General features: G+C 40.0%; 1 protein-coding gene across 1 annotated transcript in view; it reads left to right on the plus strand.

Moving 5' to 3' along the window:
* The window catches only part of STAG1 (stromal antigen 1), a 165,949-nt gene that overhangs the window by 93,652 nt on the left and 46,254 nt on the right, over window positions 1-26,043 (plus strand). Inside the window, exons 10-19 of the mRNA XM_014944245.1 lie at window positions 6,198-6,296; window positions 11,594-11,673; window positions 13,682-13,789; window positions 16,010-16,124; window positions 18,515-18,632; window positions 19,710-19,813; window positions 22,404-22,496; window positions 22,628-22,717; window positions 22,900-23,103; window positions 23,976-24,046. Coding sequence (XP_014799731.1) covers window positions 6,198-6,296; window positions 11,594-11,673; window positions 13,682-13,789; window positions 16,010-16,124; window positions 18,515-18,632; window positions 19,710-19,813; window positions 22,404-22,496; window positions 22,628-22,717; window positions 22,900-23,103; window positions 23,976-24,046 — 1,082 coding nt within the window. The remainder of the gene's footprint in view (window positions 1-6,197; window positions 6,297-11,593; window positions 11,674-13,681; window positions 13,790-16,009; window positions 16,125-18,514; window positions 18,633-19,709; window positions 19,814-22,403; window positions 22,497-22,627; window positions 22,718-22,899; window positions 23,104-23,975; window positions 24,047-26,043) is intronic.

Below are 26,043 nucleotides of genomic sequence, written 5' to 3' on the forward strand. Positions count from 1 at the left end.
CTCTCCTGCTCCTTGCTTTGTAATATTTTTCGTTGCCAGCCTCAGAAGTGCCTTGGGATTCTGTCTTCAAATCACTAGCTAATCTCTTTCATATCCTGATATACATGATATATGGTATTTTTTACTGATGTAGTGTACGTTTAATGTATAGAGTTAAGTAGAACAGAAGGAGAGAGGCAGGTGAGCCATGTGTCAAAGGATAAAAAGGGAGAGAATGGTGTGAGAGAGACATTTGGGGAGGTACAGAAAGGAGGAAGAAAATGCAACAGGAAGAATGTCTTGAAAAAAGATGGAATAAGAGCCAATTAAAAATGTAAACCCTCCAGAAATACAAGATCCCTTGACAACAGCATGGTTTTCGTTGGCACTACTTGAAAAACTTGCCAGCCAGTACCCAAATTTCTTTATTTTGCTTTGCTTTGCTAGGAGGTAATTTTTGCTATGATCAGTACTTAAAATACTGCAAAAATGAAAGCAGAGGCAATAGCCATAGGGTATTTCATATGAACAAAAGTCACCCCAAAAAGATTAACTTCTCCAGAAGTTTGCTACTACAAAAAAGAGAGGAGGCAGCAGCGCGAGACGTTCATGAGCAGTTTCTTATTGTACCTGAGAAGACAAACACATTAAACTGCAGGGAAGACACAGTTCTTACACCTCTTTGTAGTAGCTCCAGTGTAGTCTGTCAGAGGTAGGATACAGGAATTTAGGTCTCCAATTTGGAAAATCTGTATATTTTGTATGTTAATCCTGCCTCTTTCCTGAATTTCAGATGAATGCTTTTTTGTTTTTTCTGAAGATTACTTTCTCATTTCAAAATGGGTTTCTAGTACTGCTTTTCTCTCCTTTTAAGCATCATTTTCAGTCCCATGGATCTGGGAGCATAAATTAAAAATATGTAAAACTGTAATATAATTGCATATAAAAACATCTTTTAAAAAAAGTGTTAAATCAGACTGTCCAGACTTAATTTTCACCTGCCTCATTGATGCATGGAGCTCTTTTGGAACCATAATTGTATCTCCAGATACATAGACAATCATCATTCTTAAACCAGTTCCTAACATGTAAGAAAATGCCTTTTCCTTCTCTGCAACCCTCTACTTTACTTATTGTCTGTTTCTGCGAAAGGAAGGAACCCAGGGTCTTCTGGAACAGATGGTATTTGAATACTTCACCATGACAGCATCCTAACTTAAAAGGATGAAAAAACAGAACTTGTTTTTATTAAGATTATATGGAAACTGACATCGTAGTTTTTCCAAACTTCTGAATGTTTAACTTTATGGTTCAAGCCCTGTGATTAGCATGTAAAAAGTATGTAAATGGTGTGTTTCCATCAGGATGGATCCTTTTTCACAGGTCTGACATATTAAAGAGGATTTTGAGTAAGTCATGGCTCTCCCAGACCAATGTAGACTACCCCACACTGCTGCCATGAAAGGTGTATGTCTTGCTTTTTGCTTTGTTAGCAGCACTACCAATTTTGTGCTCAAAACTGAGAAGTGCCTGGAGGATTATGTCAACAATAAGAGGGGAAATATTATAAATGTGTGTCATTTAACAGTGTTGACAAACATTTAATGGCTTTGATTTAGGTTCTAATTTCAAATTGTAAATAAAAGAAAGCATTAACAATTAAGTATTAGTGCAAAGCATTTCTCATATTCATGAAAATTTATTTTATTTAACAAAAATAATAAAAATAGATGAATGATTATCTAAAAACACTTTGAGAGAAGGGGAATTACGGGAATAACAGGACTGGAGGAAGAGGCATGCATAGAACCAATGGCTGGATGAATTCAGGATTCTGCAATAATCGAAGTGTCACAGTTATAAATTGGACAAAACCACAGGGAAGAATATTTTTCTAGAATATGAAACTCAGGAGAGTGGAAGGTCTTAGAGTGCTAATAATGCAAATATTTTGTCTGTTATATGGCAAGGCTTTCCTTTCAGATACATTTTCTTTCTGTGAAGTATAGATATGACTACACAAAAATAGCTGGAAAGTGATGCTCATTTACTTTAAGATAATGCAAATATTTGTCTGTTATTTACTTAGAAAACGGCAAGGCTTTCCTTTCAGATACATTTTCTTTCTGTGAAGTATAGATATGACTACACAAAAATAGCTGGAAAGTGATGCTCATTTACTTTAACAGAATTAAAGGTCTTGTTTGGTGGCAAACATCTGCTGCCTTAGGTTGGCTCATACTCAATATCAACTTCAGCTCAGATTTGCAGAAAATCTGGCTCAAATCTAGTCTGGGAAATATTTTTTGCTTATTCCTTTCCTGCTTAAGGCAGAATTCACTGTATATTCACAGTGTTTCTCACAGACAGTCGTATTTTCTAAAAAAACCTCGTGTTGGGTTTTCTACAGCTTTCTGTAGCAGTTTGAGTGCTTAACCGTGTTTGCCACTAAAAACTTCTTCTTTGCAGAAGCTAAATAGTCTGTGTTGTCATTTTATTATTTCTTTTCCTACCCACTGTGCCCATAAAAAGTGACAATTCCTTTTTTTTTCTCTTCTTTCAAAGCAAAGTAAATTTCCTTTCTTGTGCTCCAAATATATTTACAGAAAGTTTTCTTGTGTCCACTTCATACTGCAGCCTTTTATATTTTATCTTCCTTCTGGTTTTTGTATTCCTCTTGTGCTTCACCTCCTAATTAAGTCACTAATTCATCTCTTAATTAAGTAAGTCTCTTCCCATCCTTGCTCTGCGTCACTGTTTGCTGCTTTTACCCTGCCATAAGTTTAATTCATCTTTTAGTTAAATAAGTCTCTTCCCATCCTTGCTTTGCGTCACTGTTTGCTGCTTTTACCCTGCCAGTATTCCTCTTGTGCTTCACCTCCTAATTAAGTCACTAATTCATCTCTTAATTAAGTAAGTCTCTTCCCATCCTTGCTCTGCGTCACTGTTTGCTGCTTTTACCCTGCCATGTTTTAATTTATTATTTCTTTTCCTACCCACTGTGCCTGTAAAAAGTGACAGTTCCTTTTTTTTTTTCTCTTCCTTCAGAGCAAAGTAACTTTCCTTTCTTGTGCTCCAAATATATTTACAGAAAGTTTTCTTGTGTCCACTCCACACTGCGGCTTTTTATATTTTATCTTCCTTCTGGTTTTTGTATTCCTCTTGTGCTTCACCTCCTAATTAAGTCATTAATTCATCTTTTAGTTAAATAAGTCTCTTCCCATCCTTGCTTTGCGTCACTGTTTGCTGCTTTTACCCTGCCATAAGTTTCATTGAATTACCTCAACTTTAGCATTCCCACCTAATTACTTCCTTGCTAGATAGGAAATTTCTGCTGTATTTCTTTCCCCAAAAAAGCTTTTTGGGGTGTTAAAAGCTCACATCACTTGGATGATTCTCATGGTTACTCCAGAAACATCTCGTGTCTGGTGTGTTGATGGTCTGAGGGACATTTCTGCTCCTCCATCCTGTTGAGCATCCCTGTACACCTTCGCTTCTGCCTTTCTTAGGTTCCTGTCCAGGTCATTGCTCTTTATGCTTCCCCATGAGTTCCTTTCACTAATCTCTGCTGACTCTATTTTAAAACCTTCTTAATAGGATTAGCAAGATGACATGCAGCGGTTCTTCCCTCTCCAAAGAGATGAATTCCATCCTTGACCAACAGGTTAAAAACCAGACCTTTTTGCTGTCAGAGAAAGCCTCCTCGTATCATTTGTCTGCCAAGAAAGGCAGTTGTTTCCAGGAACTGCCTCTGCCTACAGAGACCCTCAGTATCAGGCCTGAACTTAACTCTGGGACCATTGATCCATGGTGTTCAGTGAAGTCCACGAGGGCTTTGGACTCCACAGGAATCCATACCATATATGAATTTTTTTCCTGTACCAAACCAGTTTAGAGTTTTGCATTTGGGGACTACAGCACTGGCTGAATAACAGGCTGTCTGCTCACAAGTGGGACAATCCTCAGTGGAGCTGTAACTAAACCTGCTCCCTCGCTGTTGCCCCGTAGCGTTCATTGCTTGCCAAAACTGATGCTGATCCTCTGTGGCCAAATAAGCTTAGGCCTTAAGAGGCTTCTGATGCTCTTAGTCCTCTTCTAATGCTTAGTGATGGCTCCAGGGATCCTGGCCTTTCTGAGCGCCACACCACAAACACCATTTGTGGCATTGCAACGTAGGTACCAGTAAAAGAAGAATGACAAGCGGCATTTATCTGTGCTTGCTTAGCAGTCGATCACATCCATATAAAATTTTTCATCAAGAAAGTTCTTTTCTGTGCTCTTGAAAGATCTTACGATAGATCCTTTAAACGTAACTTTCGTCTCACTGACTTTCTCTGCAGTGGTAGTCAAAAAGACCCCTAGAAGGGAGTGTGAGTGCTCAGAGGCTCCTCGCAGATATAAAGAGATGATTTCTCAGGAACAATAGTTTTCCAAGGAAAAGTTCTTCTGAAAATCCTCCTTTCGACTTCTGTCCTTCTTTTGTCTTCTATTTCAGTTTTTGAAATAGGTGGGATGGCGGAAAGAGACTTCTCTTTTTATCTCAGTCTCTGAATGTTCTTTCGGTTTTTAGCTTCGGCGTTTTTTTAAATACAGCCTTAATAGAAAGGCTCAGAAAGGAAGCCCTCTGGGTCTGGAGTTTTATTTGTAAAGTTCAATAACTTGTGGTAGTTGTTGAGCAGCTTAAGGCCTTTGCCTTGGTAGTGTACTCGCTTTCTCTGCAGTGAACCCTACAGGTCATATTTGAGCAGATTTGTGCTTATAACCTTTTTGCTATCTACAAATATTTTTCACCAAGAATCCATGGTTTGTGCAGTTGAGCTGAGTGGTACGTTTGCAGCCGGGCAGATGACATGCACGTGCCCAGGGGCTCCAGCCCTTCTCTTGGTCATCAGTGTTCCTGCAGGTGACAAACCTTGATCCATGGGCACTGTCTCGTCCCACCCACATTTCCAGCCCACAGCTCACCAGGTCAAAGCAATCCCCATCTAAAGAGCAGCTGGGGACGAGCTGCTACCACCAGAGCAGCTTGGACAGATGGACACAAGGTGCTCTTCTTCCTGAGGGCTCCTCAGGCTGTGGCTTTGATGTGGTGGGGTTTCTTCGATGGAGAGACCCGCTGGGGGAAGTCTCTCAGACCTTTTGCATCCCGCACCCCGTGCCTGCTCTGTGATGAGAGATGGGCTGAGAACATTTCAGGGCAATTAATCCATTGTGTGTTCCTTCTGTCCCCGGGGAGAAGAGGAGGTGGCCGAGGTGCTCAGTTATTTGGAGCACTTGTGCATCGGTGGGAAACACCAGGTATCGGGCAGAGGTTACTGGTCCTCTCTCTCCTAAGGAGCCACACTGTCCTTACCTGCCACTTGGGATCTACCTCTTTATTTTGTATTTATTTGCTACCTTCTTTGTCTTTTTGTGGAGTTATTTGAAAGGGAAATAGTAACAGACATTTAAGTGATGGCACATGAAATTCTTTATATATGCAAACATGGAGAAACTGTACTTTGTAGGCAGCTGCATGCCATCTAAAGAGCAGCTGGGAACGAGCTGCTGCCACCAGAGCAGCTTGGACAGATGGACACAAGGTGCTCTTCTTCCTGAGGGCTCCTCAGGCTGTGGCTTCAATGTGGTGGGGTTTCTTCGATGGAGAGACCCGCTGGGGGAAGTCTCTCAGACCTTTTGCATCCCGCACCCCGTGCCTGCTCTGTGATGAGAGATGGGCTGAGAACATTTCAGGGCAATTAATCTATTGTGTGTTCCTTCTGTCCCCGGGGAGAAGAGGAGGTGGCCGAGGTGCTCAGTTATTTGGAGCACTTGTGCATCGGTGGGAAACACCAGGTATCGGGCAGAGGTTACTGGTCCTCTCTCTCCTAAAGATAAAGAGCCACACTGTCCTTACCGGCCACTTGGGATCTACCTCTTTATTTTGTGTTTATTTGCTACCTTCTTTGTCTTTTTGTGGAGTTATTTGAAAGGGAAATAGTAACAGACATTTAAGTGATGGCACATGAAATTCTTTATATATGCAAACATGGAGAAAATGTACTTTGTAGGCAGCTGCATGTGGTTTTTGGCTTTTAGCTGAATTGCAAATTGGCTTCATAACTCATTTGCATAACATTTTAAATGTACGTTAAACAAATTACAATATGATAATGTTTAATATTCATGTGTATTTGATGAGGGTATTCTATCAGCTAATTGTAGTGTGTTTTATTTAGCAAGGTGAAGTGAGGTTGAAGTGTTTGAAAGCTCTTCAGAGTCTGTATACCAACAGAGAGTTATTTCCAAAACTGGAGCTGTTCACTAATAGATTCAAGGTAAGAGGAAATACAATTTTTGGAAGGAGTACAGAAAATAAAAGTATCATCTATCTCATCCTGTTGCAGTCTTTTGAGTCATGTATATTAAATGCAAAAATAAACTCATTTGTTTGTGACAGGGCTTGTAACTGCAGTAGTAAAACTGTATTACTGAATGCTGAGATGAAGCCAAATCCATTTTACAGTGTTTATCTTGTAAGATTTGTCAGGCTTGGCCAGGATGATTATTTGTCTGTTTTTATTATTGATAGTTTATGTATTGTCATTATTCAATCTGCTTCTACTTATTTAATTTTAGATATATTGAATTTTAACGATGAGTACTGGGTGTTTCACACAATCTAAAACACATCTGAAAGTAACAGCCTGTAACAAAACATTGTGGGTAAGACAGCTTTTTAGCTGAATATCTGGTTGGGTCTGGAGGAAAAGACACTTTGATTTGCATCACAATATTCTACGCAGTGAAATAGGTTGCTGCAGAACAGTTTACATTGTGCTTTTAAACAACCCCCTGAGCACGACTGTCCTGTTTGGGCAATAAGTACTGGAGGAATGTTTCATGGGGTTTTTTACCAGCACAAACACTCTGGCTTTTTGCTTAATATCTCAATGAGAACATGGCTGTTAATTCATTTTGTGGTGTGACTGCTTTATTTCACAACTGAAGTATCTGGAGAGATGAGTGTAGAAATAATGTCATTGCTTCTGTTTGGATGCCCTGCGAAGAAATCTTTCAGGCCCTGTCACCACGTCACTTGGCACCTTCTACCATTGCTTTTGTGTTCGGGAGAACACAGAACTGTGGTACAGGCTATGCCCCCCAGGGAAAAAATAATTTAATTTATTTTCATTTAAATCATGATTGTAATGCTGATGCAAAATTCTGTTTATAAAAGAAGTGGAGACGCCTGATTTATTTTTGTTTAAATCATGATTGTAATCCTGATGAAAAATTCTGTTTAGAAAAGAATTCAAGATTCAAATACTTGTAAGTAGCTAATGTGCATGAGACTCTAAAACTTCTCACTGCAAATTTATACTGCTTCACTGGTTTTGTCTGTCATTGCAGTTAATAGTAACTACTTATGAAGTAACTACTTCAAACTGCCTCCATGAGCCTGGTTTGCTACTTATGAAGATGCTCTGAGGGCTTGAGTACTGCCCCTGTGAGAACAGGCTGAGAGAGTTGAGGTTGTTCAGCGGTTGTGTGGCCATAGGATGAGGGGTAACAGTTTTTAACTGAAAGAGCGGAGATTGAGATGAGATCTCAGGAGGAAATTCTTCACTGTGAGGGTGGTGAGAGCCTGGCCCAGGTTGCCCCGAGAAGCGGTGGCTGCCCCATCCCTGGAGGGGTTCAAGGGCAGGTTGGAGGGGGCTTGGAGCAACCTGGTCTGGTGGGAGGTGTCCCTGCCCAGGGCAGGGGGGTTGGAACTTGATGATCTTTAAGGTCTGTTCCAGCTCTAACCTCTCTATGATCATCTCAAGACAACCAGAAATCCGAGATCTCAGGAGGAAATTCTTCACTGTGAGGGTGGTGAGAGCCTGGCCCAGGTTGCCCAGAGAAGCTGTGGCTGCCCCATCCCTGGAGGGGTTCAAGGCCAGGTTGGAGGGGGCTTGGAGCAACCTGGTCTGGTGGGAGGTGTCCCTGCCCAGGGCAGGGGGGTTGGAACTCGATGATCTTTGAGGTCTGTTCCAGCTCTAACCATTCTATGATCATCTCAAGACAACCAGAAATCCTAGTTAATTCTCCAGAAAAATGAACCCTCCAACTCTGCTGCTTTTTCTTGTTCCATCTGTGCAGACTTACAGATTTGTTTATATTTGCTCCTTGTGTGATTTGATTTATTTTGAAATAGGCCACTAAAACTCTCATGGTCTCTGTATCTGCTTCTTTTTACCAGTAAATGTGCTGGATGCTTGTGTCTTGGCCTCCTATAATTTGTAAAAGAAAACACTGCTTCTGTGATTTGATTTATTTCGAAATAGGCCACTAAAGCTCTCGTGGTCTCTATATCTGCTTTTTTTACTAGTGAATGTGCTGGATGCTTCTGTCTTGGCCTCCTATAATTTGTAAAAGAAAACACTGCTTTGAGGCTGAACCTGCTCCATCCAGCAGCAAAACTGTTCAAGACGATTGGAGGCACTTTGAGAAATAGCTACTCAGTGATGTACTTCAAAAAACTACAGGAACATGAAACCTCCAAATACTTTCTCCAGGCTTTTCACAGAATAGACAGTTTTCTCCGTTAGCAGAAGTTAGATGAGCCCGTGCTTGGTTTAGAATGGCACAAGGCATTTTCATTTCTGTGAAAGAGATGCAGATGAAAGGGAACCCTGTTAGGAATCGTTGTCTGTCTTCTGTCCCGTTAAAGCTGTTTTTACTACAGAAGCCTGTATCGTTGTGAAATAAATTAGAGGAAAAGGTGAGTTCAGAGTCTCTCTGAGCCTAGAGAACAGATACGTTTAGCGTGAAGATTTATCAGTTTCAGTTTCCAGCCACATCAAGAGAAGAAAAAGCTGTCATTGCCCAAACGCTGCGCTTGGATTTACGGCTGTGCTGACAGGGATGCGGCCTCTGGCACCAGGATGGAGCAAAGTCTCAAATTAATGCTTTCTGAATCTGTAATTCGTTACCGAAATGCCTTGCCACCACAGACTCTGCCACCACCCCCTGAAAAATAATGGACCTAAATGCCGTTCTCAGTTCTGTGGCTGCTTATTTATATTTCCTCATCAGACTTTAATGGACCCGCACAGTTCAGCTCAATCCATTCCGGCTGTCAAGAGAAATCTCTCTAGAGATCTTCTAGCTGTTTAAAGTATAAATTAATTTGATCCAGAATGGCTTGTACCGGGCTGTTAATATTTCACCACCTTCCAGATAGCTGTGACAAGGATCTGATAATGTCACTTCTCCAAAGGAAAGATGTGTGTTCTTTCCAGCATTTGTTTGTGTTTCGAAGGAGTAGGTGATGTGCTAGAAAATAAGGTTTGTCCATCAAAAAAAAAAAATTGTCCATCAAAGAGGAGACTTTTGTTTTCCATCAAGAAGTCCTGTCAGATACAAACATCAACCGAAGCCTTATGGAAAGGATGAGATTAGCTTTTTTACAGTCAATGCCAAAGTCAAGACACCGGCAGATTTAAGTGCAGCCATTTAATTCTTGTCCCTCTCCCCTGACCCTTTGCAGGAGAGTGCCATCTCTGCGGCCTGAGAGGCAAAAGGAGATGGATTTGCTCTTCAGCCAGCCTTGTTCTCAGCCTAATGAAGAATTGCATTTCACATCATAGGCAAATTAATATTTCAAGTTATAAATACAGGCCTGTGTCCTATTCTGCTGTACAGTGGCAGGGGAAATTTCTGTCAAGGCAGATGAAGCAGACTGAGGGTTTGTAACTTGCTCAGCCACGGAAATTCCACCTTCCAGAGGCATTAGGTGTCATTAGGTCTCATTTTCAAGATTCCTGGTGCCTGGCTGGCAGGTGCTGTCACACAGAGATGCTAGCACCAAGGCAGAAAATAAGAAATGACTCATCCACATTGCTTATTTTAAGCCTGATGTTTCTGGGGAAAATTGAGAGAGCAGTCTTTTTGGATAAGAAAACGGTCACATCAGTTGGTTTCAAAGTCCAAAAGGATTCCAAATTCAGAGAGTACCTCTTGCTCTCTAGGCAGGAGAGAAAATCCTTTCCAGGTTTTTTCTCAGAGATGTAGAAGGAGTTTTACACGGGTGTGGTTACTCCTTCATGTGCAGGTACTTCCCTCCCTCTGGTATCCTGGAGTTTAAGATATGCTTTGAGGGAGTGTATGAAATTCCACTGAAACTTTTAAGATCAATACCTCTGGCTGTTCTTTCTGCCGATGATATTGTTATTAATTGTTGTTCCTTGGCCAGGACCTTAGGAAAAATTGACAGCGTTTCAGTGGGGTTTTTTTGTGTTGTCCATATGCAGAATTTCCTGTTTGGAAAGTTATTTCACTTGTTTCAGTGGGGTTTTTTATGTTGTCCATACACAGAATTTCCTGTTTGGAAAGTTATTTCACTGTTGGAGCCTCTTCATGGGCTTCTCACAGTCTCTAAAACTGACTAGATACCACACTTAAATGCACCAAATTTCCTAGGAACTTAATGGTGATTCATAGAGGCCCATTCAGTTGTAGTGACACAAAGTGCCTCTACAGCACCTGGTTTTGTTGAGAGGTAACACTTGAGCCAGCCACAATGCATTCTCTATGTACAAATTTCAATAGTGAAACAAGATCAGTTGCCTGATACTCACCTTCAGCCTTTAAATGCCTGGAAATAGTAGAGATAAGAGGTGAGCACCTTTTGGTGACTTTCACTGTTGTTTCCTAACACTTCCCTTGTTTCTTTTCCAGTCCCTCATTTCTACTTTTTCACATCCCAAAATGTCCTATAGTACCTAGTCCTTCCTGAAGCAGGTCAAGCCAGAGAAATCAACTTTTATGTTCAGATGGCCCAATTTCTTTTCATTAACTTGATCGGTCAAGCAAAGAACATCAAGACATATTGTGTTTTTATGGATGGATAGAAATTCTCCCCAGATAGGGAGGACAACATACACTAATCACATCTATTTCTGGTTGCCAGTAAGCAAATTGAAATTCAGGAGACAGAAACACTTGGGAGACTTCTTGTAGCTGCAGGGTCCTTAGCAGTTATAAAAGATTGGGAAGTGGTGTGCTCGTCTCCACTAGAAAGAGTATAGGGAATAGGAAAATACAAAGCCAAGTCATAATTCTTGAGATGTAGCTGGGTATAAAGGCCACAGCTTTATAGGCAATATGCAGATGGGTATGTTCAGGTGTGATTTTCTTCACAGCATTTCTAAATACGTGTATGTGCAGCAGTCGTTGCTCCAAAGTTACTTGTTTTCAGGTGGATGAAGTGGGGCACTTTTTCTGCTGTCATCCAACCAAGTACATTCCTTTTCAGGAAAGAATTGTTCAATGAGATCAGTCCAGAGCAGCGCTTCTGCTCCGAAGTCTGCTTGCCCATTTCCTGGAAAACACCCAAGGATCAGGGCTGTTTGTTGAGTGCTTGTTCCCCTTCCTGTGTATTTGCCTGTTGTTCCATTGTGCGTATCGCACACAACTTCCAAAGGTGGACATTAAAGGGCTGAATAATATTTTAAAGGGCTTTCATGTGTCTAATTCAAAGATCTTTCTCCCAAGAGAGAATGTAATTTATTTTGTAATGTATGGAATTCTTCATCTGACAGCTGCTTGTGTGTTTCTGTTTTGTCACTGTAATAAAATTCCTTTCCAGGATCGCATTGTATCAATGACACTCGATAAGGAGTACGATGTCGCCGTGGAAGCCATTCGATTAGTCACGCTAATACTCCAGTGAGTATTTCTCAAAACCAGTATATTCCCTTGGAAAGTTACCCGATCCAGTAATATTTAATTGACGTGATGGCTTTTGTAATAAAGTGAATCTGTTACTTTACACTTAGGATGAAGTTGAACTGAGTATATAATAATATGATCGTGAAACTAAAGCAAGATATTCCACCTCTTGGGAATGCAATAGGCAAAGTATGAAAAAGTGTTGATGTATTGAGGCTATTAGTGCATCCCTTGTTGTGGATGAATGCCAAAGGGCATTTATACCTTTTGCCAAGGGCAAAATGATACTCCCCAGAATGAGTATCCATGGGTTATATTTGCTTAAATAACTCCTAACTCCCATAATAACTCCTAAAATAACTCAAAACCAATGTTAAAGGAAATCTGGCTTACAAACAAATGCATGGAATTTCTGCATCATACTTTATACCCAGTGCTCCACTTCAAAGAATGTTCTTGGATGTGCAGAATTTGGGTGAAAGATTAGAGGAGCTTTTCCACTTTGTAAAGATGTCTGGACACCTTTTTTTTTTATTATTTATGGGTCACTGTTTTATATACACTAGACATGTAATATTAGGAAGAAAGGAAATCTTGTATCTACTGGTATATTTGTAAAGCAAATATAACAAATATGATCACCAATGAGATGTAGAACACATCTGTTCCCTAGGTTATTAGTAACATTTGGGAGCACAGTAGGATTTTAGGTCAAAAAACATCTTTTTTTCTTTTTCCTGTCCTGTTTTCTCTTTGGTTGCATGATAACAATAGCTAAATGCATTTAACAGCAGAAGAATATGGGTCATGTTGAACAGCACAGGGCAATATTCTGGCAGTCAGACACTCCAAAAAGATGTCACTAACAATCATGATGGGGAATGACCAATTAAAAATCATTAGTAGTACCAAGCCAAATGATGTATAGGGTCCTGATACATAATTATTTCTGATGAATGCTTGACTAATCAAGGAGGGCAGTAACATACCTTTATGTGATGGTGGTGATATTTTGGTATCGTTGATGGAATAGAATTATTCCATGGCCCATAGCATTTTTAAGAACACTGCTGAAAATTGAAGTTTTTCTGAGTTTCAGAAAACTCAAACACAAAATCTTCCTTGAGCTCAGAAACCGCAGAAGCCCCAACTGTGTCATTTATCCAGGACAAGGATAAAAGGTGGCTTGTCCGTGTCAATAAATAATTATAGAAAATAAACTTTTTGTCATCTTTCATCCAGCACAGTGGGGTATGATCCGATTCTGTTCTTTGGTGTTGAAAATGAAGTCTGTATCCAGTCAGCACAATAACAGCTGTAAAAGTGATGGACAATTTATTGTGTCAGCGTTATTGTCATTCTAAACACACACCATGGTTCAATCCTAAAGTGATTATGTGTTGATTCGATTGTGGTTGCACAGTGCTGGGTCTGTGTCCCCACTTTGGGGGTGATTTGGTTTAGTTTTCTACTTAACTCCTGAGCGTGGAGTAGGCTGGGAGGCTGAAGCAAATTTTCCCAGTCCCAGATTTGAATACTTTAAAAATTAAAAGCTTTGAAAGCAAACAGACAGTGCTATAGAGGTAAATAAGTTAAGCAAGCAATTACATTTTCCTCATGTAACATTCTAGGTTTTTAATTTAATAATGTTTGATAATGACTGTTTGGCATCTTGCAAAACGTGCATTGTAGTTAGTGTGATGATCTAAGTAATTAAGCAGGGCAAGATTTGTAAGCAGCGACGACATTTTTTTCATAATACTATTTTATATATATATTGATACAAGTGGGAGAGGGAAATCAGACAAACTTCCAGTCTTAGAGGCCCTTTAAATGTCCCTGTGTTTGAAAACGGACCTGAAGATCCTTGAAGTCAGTGTTTGGCCACTCAGGGGTTTGTGTGAGGGAAATGAATCTCTTTGCTGTCAAAAGTACGTTCTGGGAAGCGAGGGGACTAAAATTGCACATCTGGTTTAGTTCAGGTGTTACTTTCTGCCTCTTTCAGTGGGAGCGAAGAAGCCCTGTCAAACGAAGACTGTGAGAATGTTTATCACTTGGTGTATTCAGCACACCGGCCTGTGGCTGTAGCAGCTGGAGAATTCCTTCACAAAAAGTAAGTTTTCAGTTGCCCTGGAGTAAGACCAGGTTAGTGAGTGCTTCCTAGTGGAGGTGAGATCAAAAGGCAAAGAAGTAATAGAGTGAAGTATCCCAATTTAGCACATCTGGTATTTAGTTTAAAACGGAGACTTAGTTCAAGACTTAAATTCAAGAACTAAAGACTGAAGAAACTGAATTTACTTTTTTTATTGCTCTAGAATTCAGATAAATTTTCCTAACTCCTCAAAGGCCAAATATACAAAGGCTGCATAGACCTCTAAAATTAGTTTAAATCCTGCAGCTCTTCTTGGATTACTGTTGCCATAGTATATATAGGGCCTATATATACATCCCAGATGGTCTACCTGATAGACAGTTTGACACCAGTTTATTTCAAAATTGTGAACTTGAGAGGCTTTTATGTAGTAATAATTAAGAAATGTGTTTCTAAATTCACTGACTTGCCCTAAAATGACATTACACCATGGTTACCTTTCACGTATCCACTATGTCAGAGGAAATGAGCTGGCTTTTCCATGGGAATGAATCACAGCACACCAGTGACTACCACCACCACATTCCTACATCATAGTAATTAACCTTCTCATTCTAGTGTTTGCAGTTGAAAGTCTCTTAGCAGTAATTTTATTTTTTCCCCTCATGGGTTGTGACATTAGAGTTCTTAAATATATTTTATGAAGTGTTTATATCAGAATCCAGGTTATCTAATTTTTCATGCCAAGATACACGATAGAAGAAATGACACAAAACCAACAGCTGTCCTCTGATGATGTTGTAATTTCCTCTGTTTTATTAGTGATTTAGAAGTCTACGTAAGCTTTCATTGGTGGGTTTCTGGAATCCCATCTTTGTGATCGGGTATTATCTGTTTCAAGGAATTAATTTACAAAATTCATTTACATTTCTTTTCCTTCATGCCATTTTGCAGGTTATAGCAAAGGGTTAGGTTCTTTTTAAAAATACATACTGAAATTCCTTTGTTAATCAAATTGTGACAAAATAATTTTGAAAAATGCCTTGAAGGTAAACGAAGACTTCCCTACACCTTAGTGCACTTAGGATAAAGGTTTGTCTTTATGCTAACTTTTCTTCACAATGACACTGTGTTGTGTTCTAGAAATGTCTCTCAAGGTAAAGAGTGTTGAGAGAATATTGTCCCCTTCCTAACACTCTTTTTCTCTTGAGTTCTGCGAACACACTTAGGAGCTGGTGTGCCATTTAAATAAGTTAGAATCTTCTTGAGGCATTTAAGGTGGGATTTATCTCACCTCATTTTATACATTTAAATATCACCTTTTATGTGTAAGCTAGTCATCAGACTTTCTCTCTGTAGTTAGCAAAGGAAAGGAAATGGTGCAGAGGATCACTGACTCAACCCTGAGTGCATGTTCCCACGTTTCAGCCCCTGCAGAGGGGCTCATTTCTTATCTGTGAAGATAAGCAGGAGGGAAGAGTTGATGTCTTTAACTAAAATACCACATTTGTGCGTAACTCATCCCTCTCTTTGCAATGAATCATAGTAGTGAGATCAGAATATTGTGTTTCGCATTTCTAACGAGCTTTGTGACTGTGGTTTCTCTGTAAAAGCAAGGGGCAGTTCTCAGACTTCTCCAAGTCAAACAATCATTGCTGTAACTGCAGTGTAGGTGCATCTCAGATCTCTTTAAGCGAGCAAATTTGAGCATTGAGAGTAGTTTGGAATTAGCCGTGCATCAGAATGTATAATTTAGCCCCCAAAAAGCCCAAATAATGACCGGTAGCTCGCTTTATCCTTCGTGTTGCTTACTGGTACCTGAGGTTGGATGTTTAATGGGATGTCAGGTTTGTACCATATCCCAGTCAGTGGAGATACAACCTTTGTTCTTAAGGCACTGGTGGAATAAGTGCCACCACCATTGTAAGACTTGGTAAGTTAAAAATGCAAAACTACACAAATGTCTAAAACTGTACAAAATTTTTCAATATAAATATGTTTTGGAGAGCTTTTTCCTGTGTGAAATTCTTCCAGCCCATGTGAACTTGAAGACTCTGAAGATAAATTCACCTCTTCAGACAGGCAGAGGTCATGCCCTCTTTCCCTTGAAAGAAATAGCTTGAGATACTTTCACTGTGTTTTATGAACAAATCTACTGTATGGAGAATGAATGCTCATCATATTATTGCAGAAATGAGATTTGTTTTGATAAACATGAGAGCTCCTTTTGCTTATTTTTAGACTGTTCAGCAGACATGATCCCCAAGCTGAAGAGGCTCTAGCAAAGAGGAGGGGGCGAAATAGTCCAAATGGAAACCTTATTAGAATGTTGGTTCTTTTCTTTCTTGAAAGTGAGGTAAAAAAATCATTTTTAACCTTTATATGTTTAATAGAACCTGGAACTTAAGTGGTGATTTATCAACATATAGTAACAAGTTGTTTGTCTTTTCTTTTTTTTTAAATTTTTTTCATAATTTCAGAAATGCTCCATCCCTTTCCCTTGTCCCCTATTTCCTTGCCCATCAAGCAAATTCAACTGAAAATTTTATTAATGGTTTATTCTGCTGTTGCATGTCCCCAGTGTACTCAGTACTGCATTGCTAGTAGTATAGTGGCTACCAGGATTCATTGCTTCATAGGAATGTAACGGGTTCTTTTTTTAAGATAACCATGTAAGGGCTTTACTTCTGGGGTTACTCTTCATGGAGTAAAATAATTTGAACCAGAAAGGCACAAAAATTCCATAATATCCCCAGTTATGATTAGGATAGGAGAGGACCTGAAGGTCATTAGCTCAAAGCGGGGTCAGGTGTGAGATGAGGAGGTTGTTCACGGCTTGATGCAGCTGCAGCTTGAAATGGTCAGAGGGTGGAGGCTGCAAGCGTGCTCAGGATGACATTTAGTGTTTGATAGAATCAGAGAATCATCTAGGTTGGAAGGGACCTTCAGGATCATCTAGTCCAACCATAAACCTAACTCTGACAAAAAAAAAATATTTAAAAAAATCACTAAATCATGTCCCACAACGATGATGAAGACATTCAGGATGGGATTGTGCCCATAGTTTATGGCTGTAGTGATTGCATATATGGGAAGTTTCATGGTAGATGTACTAATAGTAACTCAGGTGGGAATGGCAGGGGAGTCAAGGAAAGAGAAAGGTACAGGATGCTCTGAAGGTAGAGGGGGAAAGGTTTAAAAATTATACCTTTGATTTGGTAACAAATAGGTGGCAAAGGAAGAGCAAAAGAAAGGAATGACAAATGTTTCTCTACAGAAGGGAAGGTAATATAGTTTGTGTAAAAAGCAAAAGGAAGGTGTTGCAATTGTTATGAAGCCTTGAACAAGAGACTTGACTGTGAGAGTGGAGCAAAAGAAAGGAATGACAAATGTTTCTCTACAGAAGGGAAGGTAATATAGTTTGTGTAAAAAGCAAAAGGAAGGTGTTGCAATTGTTATGAAGCCTTGAACAAGAGACTTGACTGTGAGAGTGAAAATAAATACAGAGATGGTGAGAAGGAAGGAAAATGTTAACATTTTTTAGAAACACCTTACAAACATACAAGTTAAGTCTGCATGAAATGTCACTACTTGTGTGAGCCTTCAATCTGCTATCTGAATGTATTTTTAATTCCAGCTTCTTAAAAACTTAGATTGTAATAGGTCATCGTATCTTCTCATGACAATACCTTTAATGTGAGTGTGTGTGATTAGGAGTTACCTGGCATTAAGCTTGTCTGTCCTTCTGAGAAGAAAAGAACCTCAGCTTTGCTCCCAAAGCCACGATCAGGAAAGTGCCTTCCCCTGGAAGCCACATGCTGCTCCTCAAGATTGCTCCTCTCTCAGGGCCCCAAGAAGAAGGACCAGGGAAACCTGTGACAAGCAGCAATAAGCTCTGTGACATGCGACATTTTGCCCAGCGCTGTCAGAAACAGAAGGGTGGGCAAATGCACTCACACCTCCTCCCCTATGCTCCAAGATGTCTAAGGAATAGGTCCTGTGTCTGGCAGGCAAATCAGAACTGCATATTAGCAGCAATAAGCTCTGTGACATGCGACATTTTGCCCAGCGCTGTCAGAAACAGAAGGGTGGGCAAATGCACTCACACCTCCTCCCCTATGCTCCAAGATGTCTAAGGAATAGGTCCTGTGTCTGGCAGGCAAATCAGAACTGCATATTGTGCTTGTTAGTTTTTGATACTGGCTAAAGATCAGTTTATAAAAGAGCAGAAGCCTATGGATTACCTTTCTCACTTTACAACAGTTGTGTTAATTCACATAAAAACATTTTTTCCAATAACAGTTAGTGTTAATTCTATACCTCCTAAAATCAGTAAGATTTCTGCAGCTGTAGCTGAGCAAATAGCAACATGTATTAGGAGTTAAATGCCTGTCCCAAAACGAATACATTACAGCTCTCTCTTCATCTCACATCCTGCCACCTCTCCTTCCTATAATCCAGTAGGAAAGCAAGGAAAGGTAAGTTTATGGCTTCTAGGTCAAAACTCTGAGAGAGATTTTTCACAAACAAGCTGCTTTATGGAAAAGAAGCTCAATTTGGTTTTATTCCATGTTCCATGCAAACATAGCCCCGTTGTCACACAGTTGGATCATTCAGACCTTCCAGAGTTAGTGTTTGAATTTTCTTTCCAATGAATGTGGCTCTCTGTGTCCAAACGGTTGTGAAAGTTGAGGAACTGCTGCTTGTACCAGAAGGTTGTGCTGATGGTGGCTTTGGATTTTGCAGTTGCACGAACATGCAGCCTACCTGGTGGACAGTTTGTGGGAGAGCTCTCAAGAGCTGTTGAAAGACTGGGAATGTATGACTGAACTGCTCTTGGAGGAACCAGTCCAAGGAGAAGAAGGTATTTCTTTAACCTTTATACTCCATTGATATTGCACAGTGGTGTTAATTCTTCCTCAAAAAGATGTTTCACTGTGGGTGATAGAGGTATTTATGCTGTGGTTTGTTTAGGAAGCATATTTGCAGAAGACTTTAGTTTGATCCATTTTTAGTGCACTTTGCTTCCAAAGCAGAGTTTCTGTACTCTAGCTTTCATCTTGTGAAGTCTGCTGTACTGTGGCTCCCTAATATTAAAGGCTAGAACAACTTCTTGTCTGAATGTTTAAATAACTAGTGTATACATGAATGTTGCAATAATTAGATAGCTAATACAACTTTGAATAAGCAAGCACTGCAGGTGGTGGTAATTAAATATGGAGCTTTTCCAGACAATGTTAAAAACCAGTGAATTCTCAAGAGGAAGAAAATAAAAGGGGATTCTTTTGCCATTACTTTTGAATTTCCTTTTGTTAGCAATAGATCTGTGTGCATGAGGTAGCCGAGGTGGTTGGTGGCAAAGAGTCCTTAATGTGTCATTCAAGATCCTTTCCATTCCTTCAGGATTCTCCTGCTTCAGGGACTTTTGCAGGGTTAGATGGTGGTTGAAAACCCAACATAATATCCACCTGCTACAGTTGTGGTATTTGTACGGTGATTTCCTCAGGAAATTAGGCACTTTGGTTCTTTCTTTCTGCATAGCCTAGTGGGCTTTGCTCCTCTAGATGTGACCAGAAGTGATTCTCAAAGAACAGAAATAACACTTCAGGATGGGGAGAATATTGTATAAGGAAGTGACAGTGGTCAGTTGCTCTCTGTCCTCTGTGATGCTCTTTATTTTGTAGATCTTTGTTATATTCCCTTTGATCCATCTTTTTTCCAGACTACATTTCTCTGGACTTCTTTCAATTCTGCCGTATTCATGTTGAGATGTTGTGAAAGACCAAGCGCGAAAGTCTTGGTTTTATAAAAGGGACAAAATGACGTTGTCTCCATTGTACTCTATTCCTTGTGTTGTACAACTGCCTTCACAGATTTGTTGTCTTCAAGATGTCTTGCAGACACATGGGAGCTGATGGTACTTGTTCTTTTCCCTCCTCAGCAATGTCTGACCGGCAGGAGAGCGCTCTGATCGAGCTGATGGTGTGTACGATCAGACAAGCTGCTGAAGCACATCCTCCAGTGGGCAGGGGCACCGGCAAGAGAGTAAGTGGTGCTGCTGGAGGTAGCTCAGACCTGTGTCTGTTCCTGTAGCAACCTAAAATAGTTGTCTACAAAGCCACATTTTGATACTTTTAAATTAGATTCTTATAATTGGCGTTTACTGTTTCACGTGAACATTTCTGAAGAAAGAGAATAGAAATTCTATTTCTGGACATGTTTGGGGTTTTGTTTGTTTGGGTTTCGCATTGCCAAGTCAAGTAATACAAATTTACAGCATGAAATTTAATTATTTTCATTATTTTTTTGGTAAATTTTTCTTTTTATCATAATGTAATGTACCCACATCCTAAGTTAATTCTAGATTGGAATTGAAAGTGTAGAGCTTGGGAGCAGAACAAGATGACCTCTGACTGCTTTCCATAAAGAGGAATGGGCTGCTAATATGGATGTAAAATTTGCAGAAAAATCCAACAGTATCTTCATCACGGGAGTAGTTAAGCCCTGGAACAGAAGCTGGGAGTTTGTGGAGTTTCCACCCTTGGCAGACAAAGCCCTGAGCATCCTGGTCTGTCCCCGGAGCTGGCTCTGCTTTGAGTGGGAGGGGTGGGACTGGGGCCAACCTGAAGGTGTCTGGGGTCCATCCTCTTCCACTGAATGCCCTAAAAGTTTAAGAATTTGACATTCTGGCCATTTTGCAGTCTAGCTGCCCCTTTTATTTATTTTACAGAGACTGTTTGGGGATCAGTGGAAGTCCATTCCTAGGGCTGGGCATGCACCTCTAAGCATTTCAGTAGAAGTCACAAGGTCAGGGTGACCAACAGGCTTTCAGCTGTGTTCTCCATGAATTCCAAAAGAGTCTCAGCTTCCCAAACATATTCCCCTGAGTTTTGGTAGTCTCCCTCTTATTTAGGTTAGACTAAAATGAAATAAACCCATGTGAACATTTGGTATTTCTGTTAGGTTCTGTTCTGAATAATCATAACTAGTGTATTAAAGAAAGCTGCAGACTTAATGAAGGTGAAATCTGGAGATAGACTTAGCATTCTTTATTGCTAAACTAAATGTAGTTACTTCTTAATTTTTATGAGCCAAAAGCAGATTGACCTCATGTCCAGAAACAGCACCGCAGGAAAAGGTCCAAGGAACCATCAATTTAAACATGCTTTATGTACCTTAATTTATCGAGCGTATTCTAAGAAATTCCTAATTTATGGAAACATTTCAGGGGTGAGGGGGAAATCTATGAAAGCACTTAGTCAAATTTACACAAGCAGTAATTTTCCTGTGTTACCAAAACTGTATTGTAAGCACAACTTAACTGTTTTTTTGTCTCTAGCTGCAAACATTCCAGCAGACAAAGCAACCTTTACATTTAACAAAAAGTTCATGTTTGTATTTTCCGTTGGGAGCACCAAATAATGTCACTATTAGCTTTCTGGGTATTTTTTTCTATCTCGAGAGGTCTACAGTTCAGTTTGCTTACGTTCAGCAAATTGCTTAGCCTTAGATTTTCAACGTCTGTATTTGTTCAAAACTGAAGAAACGCTTCAGCAAAATAAACTTTGCCTTCTGAAGGCTGATGGGGAGAGCCTTGAGATCATGCAAGGGACCCACATTAATTCCTAACACAGGGTACCTGTCAGCTGAGCACACGTTCCGTTCCCAGCCGTTCCTCCTCGCTCCCAGAGGGATGTAGGTGTGACATTTCAGCTTTTGCTTCTTTTCAGTCAGGTCATGAGTTGTGGGATGGTAACTGCAGGGATCTCTGACTTGTCAGGAGAGGTTTGTCCACGTTCTCATGATCTCGCGAGCATATTCTCTGAGTTGAAATGGGAGCAGATTTCTAATTATGCGCTCACCTTCTTGTGAAACAGTTTCTTCTCTGACTTTAGCTTGTAACCCTTATTGTGCAGTCTGGCAGCTTTGCTCTACATAAATCATTAGTTAACTTGAGTTTTTTTACTCTCATTATTTGTGTTCAAAGGTATTCTTTCCTTTTCTGAAGCCAAGAAGCCAGATCTAAGCTTTTATGAAGCATGCTGGTTTGATTATTGTCTCTCTCTTCACTGTTTCAAGGTGGTTTTGCTATGACAGCATTAGTAGCTTCAGTGTATCTGCCACTGAAATTTGTAAATGAGTTCTGTGAACTCGGATGTATGTTCTCACTGAGAATTACATTCCAGTGTGGAGATGAGGCCATGAATCTGCTAATGAAAATCACTGTTACAGTGTGGTTTGGTTTGGGTTTTCTTAATTATACTTCAGTTCACCCTGAGGTTTTACATTAACACTTTGTTTAATGTGTGAAAGCCAGAGCTCAATTCGCTTGGAAGCAATAGCAAAACTTCCACTGACTTGGGTTATATTTGAATTTCAATCCTAAAAAAATGCTGATGTGTCGAGACAATATCATGCTGGATGATGTGATGTTTCCCTTTTCAATCACGGCTTCTTAGGACACATGGTCCTCCCATTTAATCACTCTTCAGTCCAAATGTGTTTGGGTTTTTTATTCCCTCTTCTTTTGATTTCTTAAAAATACACCTGCATGGATTTTTTTCGTAATTAGAAAAATTGATGAATGCTATACACAGAAATTGTATTTACTTTCGTTTTTTTTGATCACTTGCAGGTCTTGACAGCAAAAGAAAGAAAAACTCAGATTGATGACAGAAATAAATTGACTGAGCATTTCATTATTGCACTTCCTATGTTGCTGTCAAAGGTACATTTTTCAACAAAATAAATCTCTCACTGGTGTTTACAACTGTCTTTAAACTTTTTCATTCTGTAGTGAAGGTGTTTGTTTTTACTTCACTATTTCTTTTTTTTCATTTTGTTTCAATGATGTTCTAGTATTCTGCTGATGCCGAGAAGGTTGCAAATCTCCTGCAAATCCCTCAGTATTTTGATCTGGAAATCTACAGCACAGGCAGGATGGAGAAGGTACAGTATATCAGGCAAAAAATCTGCTTGCTTTCAAGTATCAGGTTGCTGTTCTGCTCACCCAGTGCCCTGCCTTCATTTGGCATTTTAGTAATCTAACCTTGATTTGGTTGTATTCTTGGGATGACTTTTATTTTGAGTTTCATTGTTCAGGTGAGGTGAACTTCTTTTCTGCTCCACAGCATCTCGATGCCTTACTGAAACAGATCAAGTTTGTCGTGGAAAAGCACGTGGAATCAGATGTTCTGGAAGCCTGCAGCAAAACCTACAGCATCCTCTGTAGTGAAGAATATACGATCCAGAACAGAGTTGACATAGCCCACAGCCAGCTCATTGATGAATTTGTGGATCGATTCAACCATTCCGTAGAGGATCTGCTGCAGGAGGTTTGTTTTCTTAAAAGGAATTGAGTTAGACTGCCTAAATATGCTATGATAAACTGCTGAAAAACATTCCTACTAAGTCATGGAGTAATCCCACTCAAGAATACAGTACAGCAGCAACTTCTTCATAATTATTTGGAGCTGTTTCTCTATGTAGAAAAGCACTAGCCATTAAGCCCGCAAAACAATGAAGCTGTAAACAAAGGCCATGGGACAACCCTGCTTCTGAAAATTCAGTCTAGTATTTAAACAGTCCACATGAGAAATTAAATGGATGAATTGGTGAAAGCTGATAAAAAATGCAGAGAAAGGTGCGTTTACATTAATGCACGTGGTGATTCCAGTAGTCCCAAACAGATGTGCCGGCAGCAGAATCAAGATGGGATTATGTCTTGAATGGAAGAGAGGATTTAGTAAAATATTTATAATGGCATATTGAAAGAGCTCCGGAAAGAATGAAATAAAGATACAGGTCTGAAACCTGGAGTTACTTGGGATTTACTTGTAAGAATTTACCCATCAAAATGCATAAGACAGAATACATTAAATAAGAATAGAAACCTTACTCGTTTTTTCTTGCTTTACATCAATTTAACTTTATGTAGCACTAGTTAATTTGTTGTAATTCTCATGCTTTTTAAGCATAACTTAAGGGCTGCATAGATCTTTTCCTTCACTTCTAGTCACGCACTGCACCCTGGCAGATACATATGCCTTGTCACACTGCAGAGAAAATAACAATTTTGCTGTTCCTGTAGGATTGTATGTGAATAAAAAAGACAGTGTGTGCAGGGTGTGGGCACCCCACAGCCCAGAGGAGTTAGTGCACGGGTGGGATTGCTGAACTCTCTTAATGGGTTTCCTTTCCTTCTCAGGGAGAAGAAGCTGATGATGATGACATTTACAATGTGCTCTCCACATTGAAGAGGTTAACCTCTTTTCACAAGTAGGTGTTTTTTTTATTCCCTCAGAAATTTACTATGTTAATTTTCTGATGTTGATGAGTATCAGTTGATGTCTAGTGTTAAGAAATGAGAAAATACACGGCGTGGAGTATGAAATGGAGATTGATGGTGGTATTTGTCAGTGTAACTGTTTGGATTAATCTGGGTCCTTGCTTGATTAACGCCATTACTTTTAGAGATTTGATTTGCAAGCATCCCTTGCACTAAATGCTTTTACACCTGTGAGTGTCTTACTAGAAGTCATAGTCCCTGCATGACAGATGGTACATGAAGGACACTCATCATCTCTGGCACCAGCCGTGCTTCGAGCCTCAGTTTATGACAGCCCTGGAGGACGTTGTTTCTCACAATTTCTCAGTGCCTTTGAGATATTTCTCCTCAAAATTATAGAAATAAGTGATAGTAATAATAATAATAATTGTTATTATTATTGGTTTATGGTGAGAGTCTGGAAGATGCGTTCCCTTCCTACAGAAATGTCAGGAAGAGTTTCCACTTGAATTGTTGACAAAGTCTAACCGTGGGGATGGCACAGAAACTCCTTCCCTAAGGAGTTCCCCAGCTGAGCAGAACTGGGCTCCTGCTGCTCAGTTGGACCTACAGCCACCCTCAGGTTGCAGAGGAACCTGGAAAGTATCACTTGAACCTTGCACAGAGACCGAATCTTCCCCTCCTGCCCACTGTAGGAAGTGATTGCTCCTGCTCAGCGTGTGAGGAAGCTTCACACACAGATGGCCAAGAGCTACAAATCATTTCTTCCTCATCACAAGGTGTGAGAGGATCTTGTTTCTGCCACCCCTTTTATACAAATTGGTTTTAGTGATTTCATTTCTCTTTCCTTTCTGTGCTTAGTCTTCGCTTAGCCTGAATTCTGCCTTGGATCACTGTATGAAATGGTTCTGAAATATCTACTCTTTGTTTCCATTCAACAAGAGTCCCACGGAGATCGTTAAATCGTTACTAATTTCCGTAGTGCAGCAGGCTGACACATGTGCAAATGAGGTTTTCAGTCTCCCTGGTAACAGGCTGGAGCCACTTCTGCCTTTCCTGAGAGGACTGGTGAAAGCTGCAGCTCACATCCAAGAAAGAAGCACAAATCTTAAGGCTTTTCTGAGGTCTCCCATATATATTTTTCCTTTAGGGTTCCAGATCTCTAGAGAGTTATTTCAGACTATAAAGAAAGCTTTGTAGAATAACACACAAATCGGGGCCAGGGACAGCTACCTTCACCTTCAAAAAATAGAAAAGAGAAAAGAATCAAAGCTAAAGAGCTGAAGAGCAGCTGTGTGTCATTTCTCAGCTGATTTGTTATTTATTATCATAGTTCAGTGAGAATTTCTAATTAATAACTGCTTGCATATAAAGAAGTAATGAAATCTTTTCTTTCATTACTCTACTGAATGTTTATGTTATGTCTGATGTGACTTCTTTGTGAAAGGAAACAACCATAATGTCTGTTGTGACTTCTTTGTGAAAGGAAACAACCATAACCATCCAGGACAGGATTTTTGCTGAACCTTTAGCTGTGAGATTAGGAGCTTAACTCAAAACTCAAATTGAGTGTTTTCATCTCAAAGATCGTGGCCTGTTCTCTGATACTGTCATTGGCTGTCATCCACCGGGGAGCTAAAAGAAATTAAATCAATGGAAGAACTGGAAATGGAGGCTAACAACTGGTACCTCTCGGATCTTGGAAAAGTGCACTGATAAAGTATTTGCTGAGGCTTCAAAAAGAACCAAGTCCCTCTTCTTCCAGTGAGAGAAACTCGGCTGCACCTTATCTGGGCTTGTGTTTCATTGGTGGTTGCTGCTTCTTCAGATTTTAGGAAAAGAAGCCCAACAAGGTGGGAAAAAAACGTGATAGAGGATTATCAGAAAAGCCTTCCAGACCAAAAAGCTTCTATACTGAGATTTCCCAAGGCTGAGCTAATCCTCTTTCTGAGAGGGTCATGGCAACAAAGGGCTCACAGCGCACTTT

This window comes from Calidris pugnax, unplaced genomic scaffold (genome assembly GCF_001431845.1).
Source record: "Calidris pugnax isolate Ruff unplaced genomic scaffold, ASM143184v1 scaffold143, whole genome shotgun sequence".
NCBI lineage: Eukaryota > Metazoa > Chordata > Aves > Charadriiformes > Scolopacidae > Calidris > Calidris pugnax.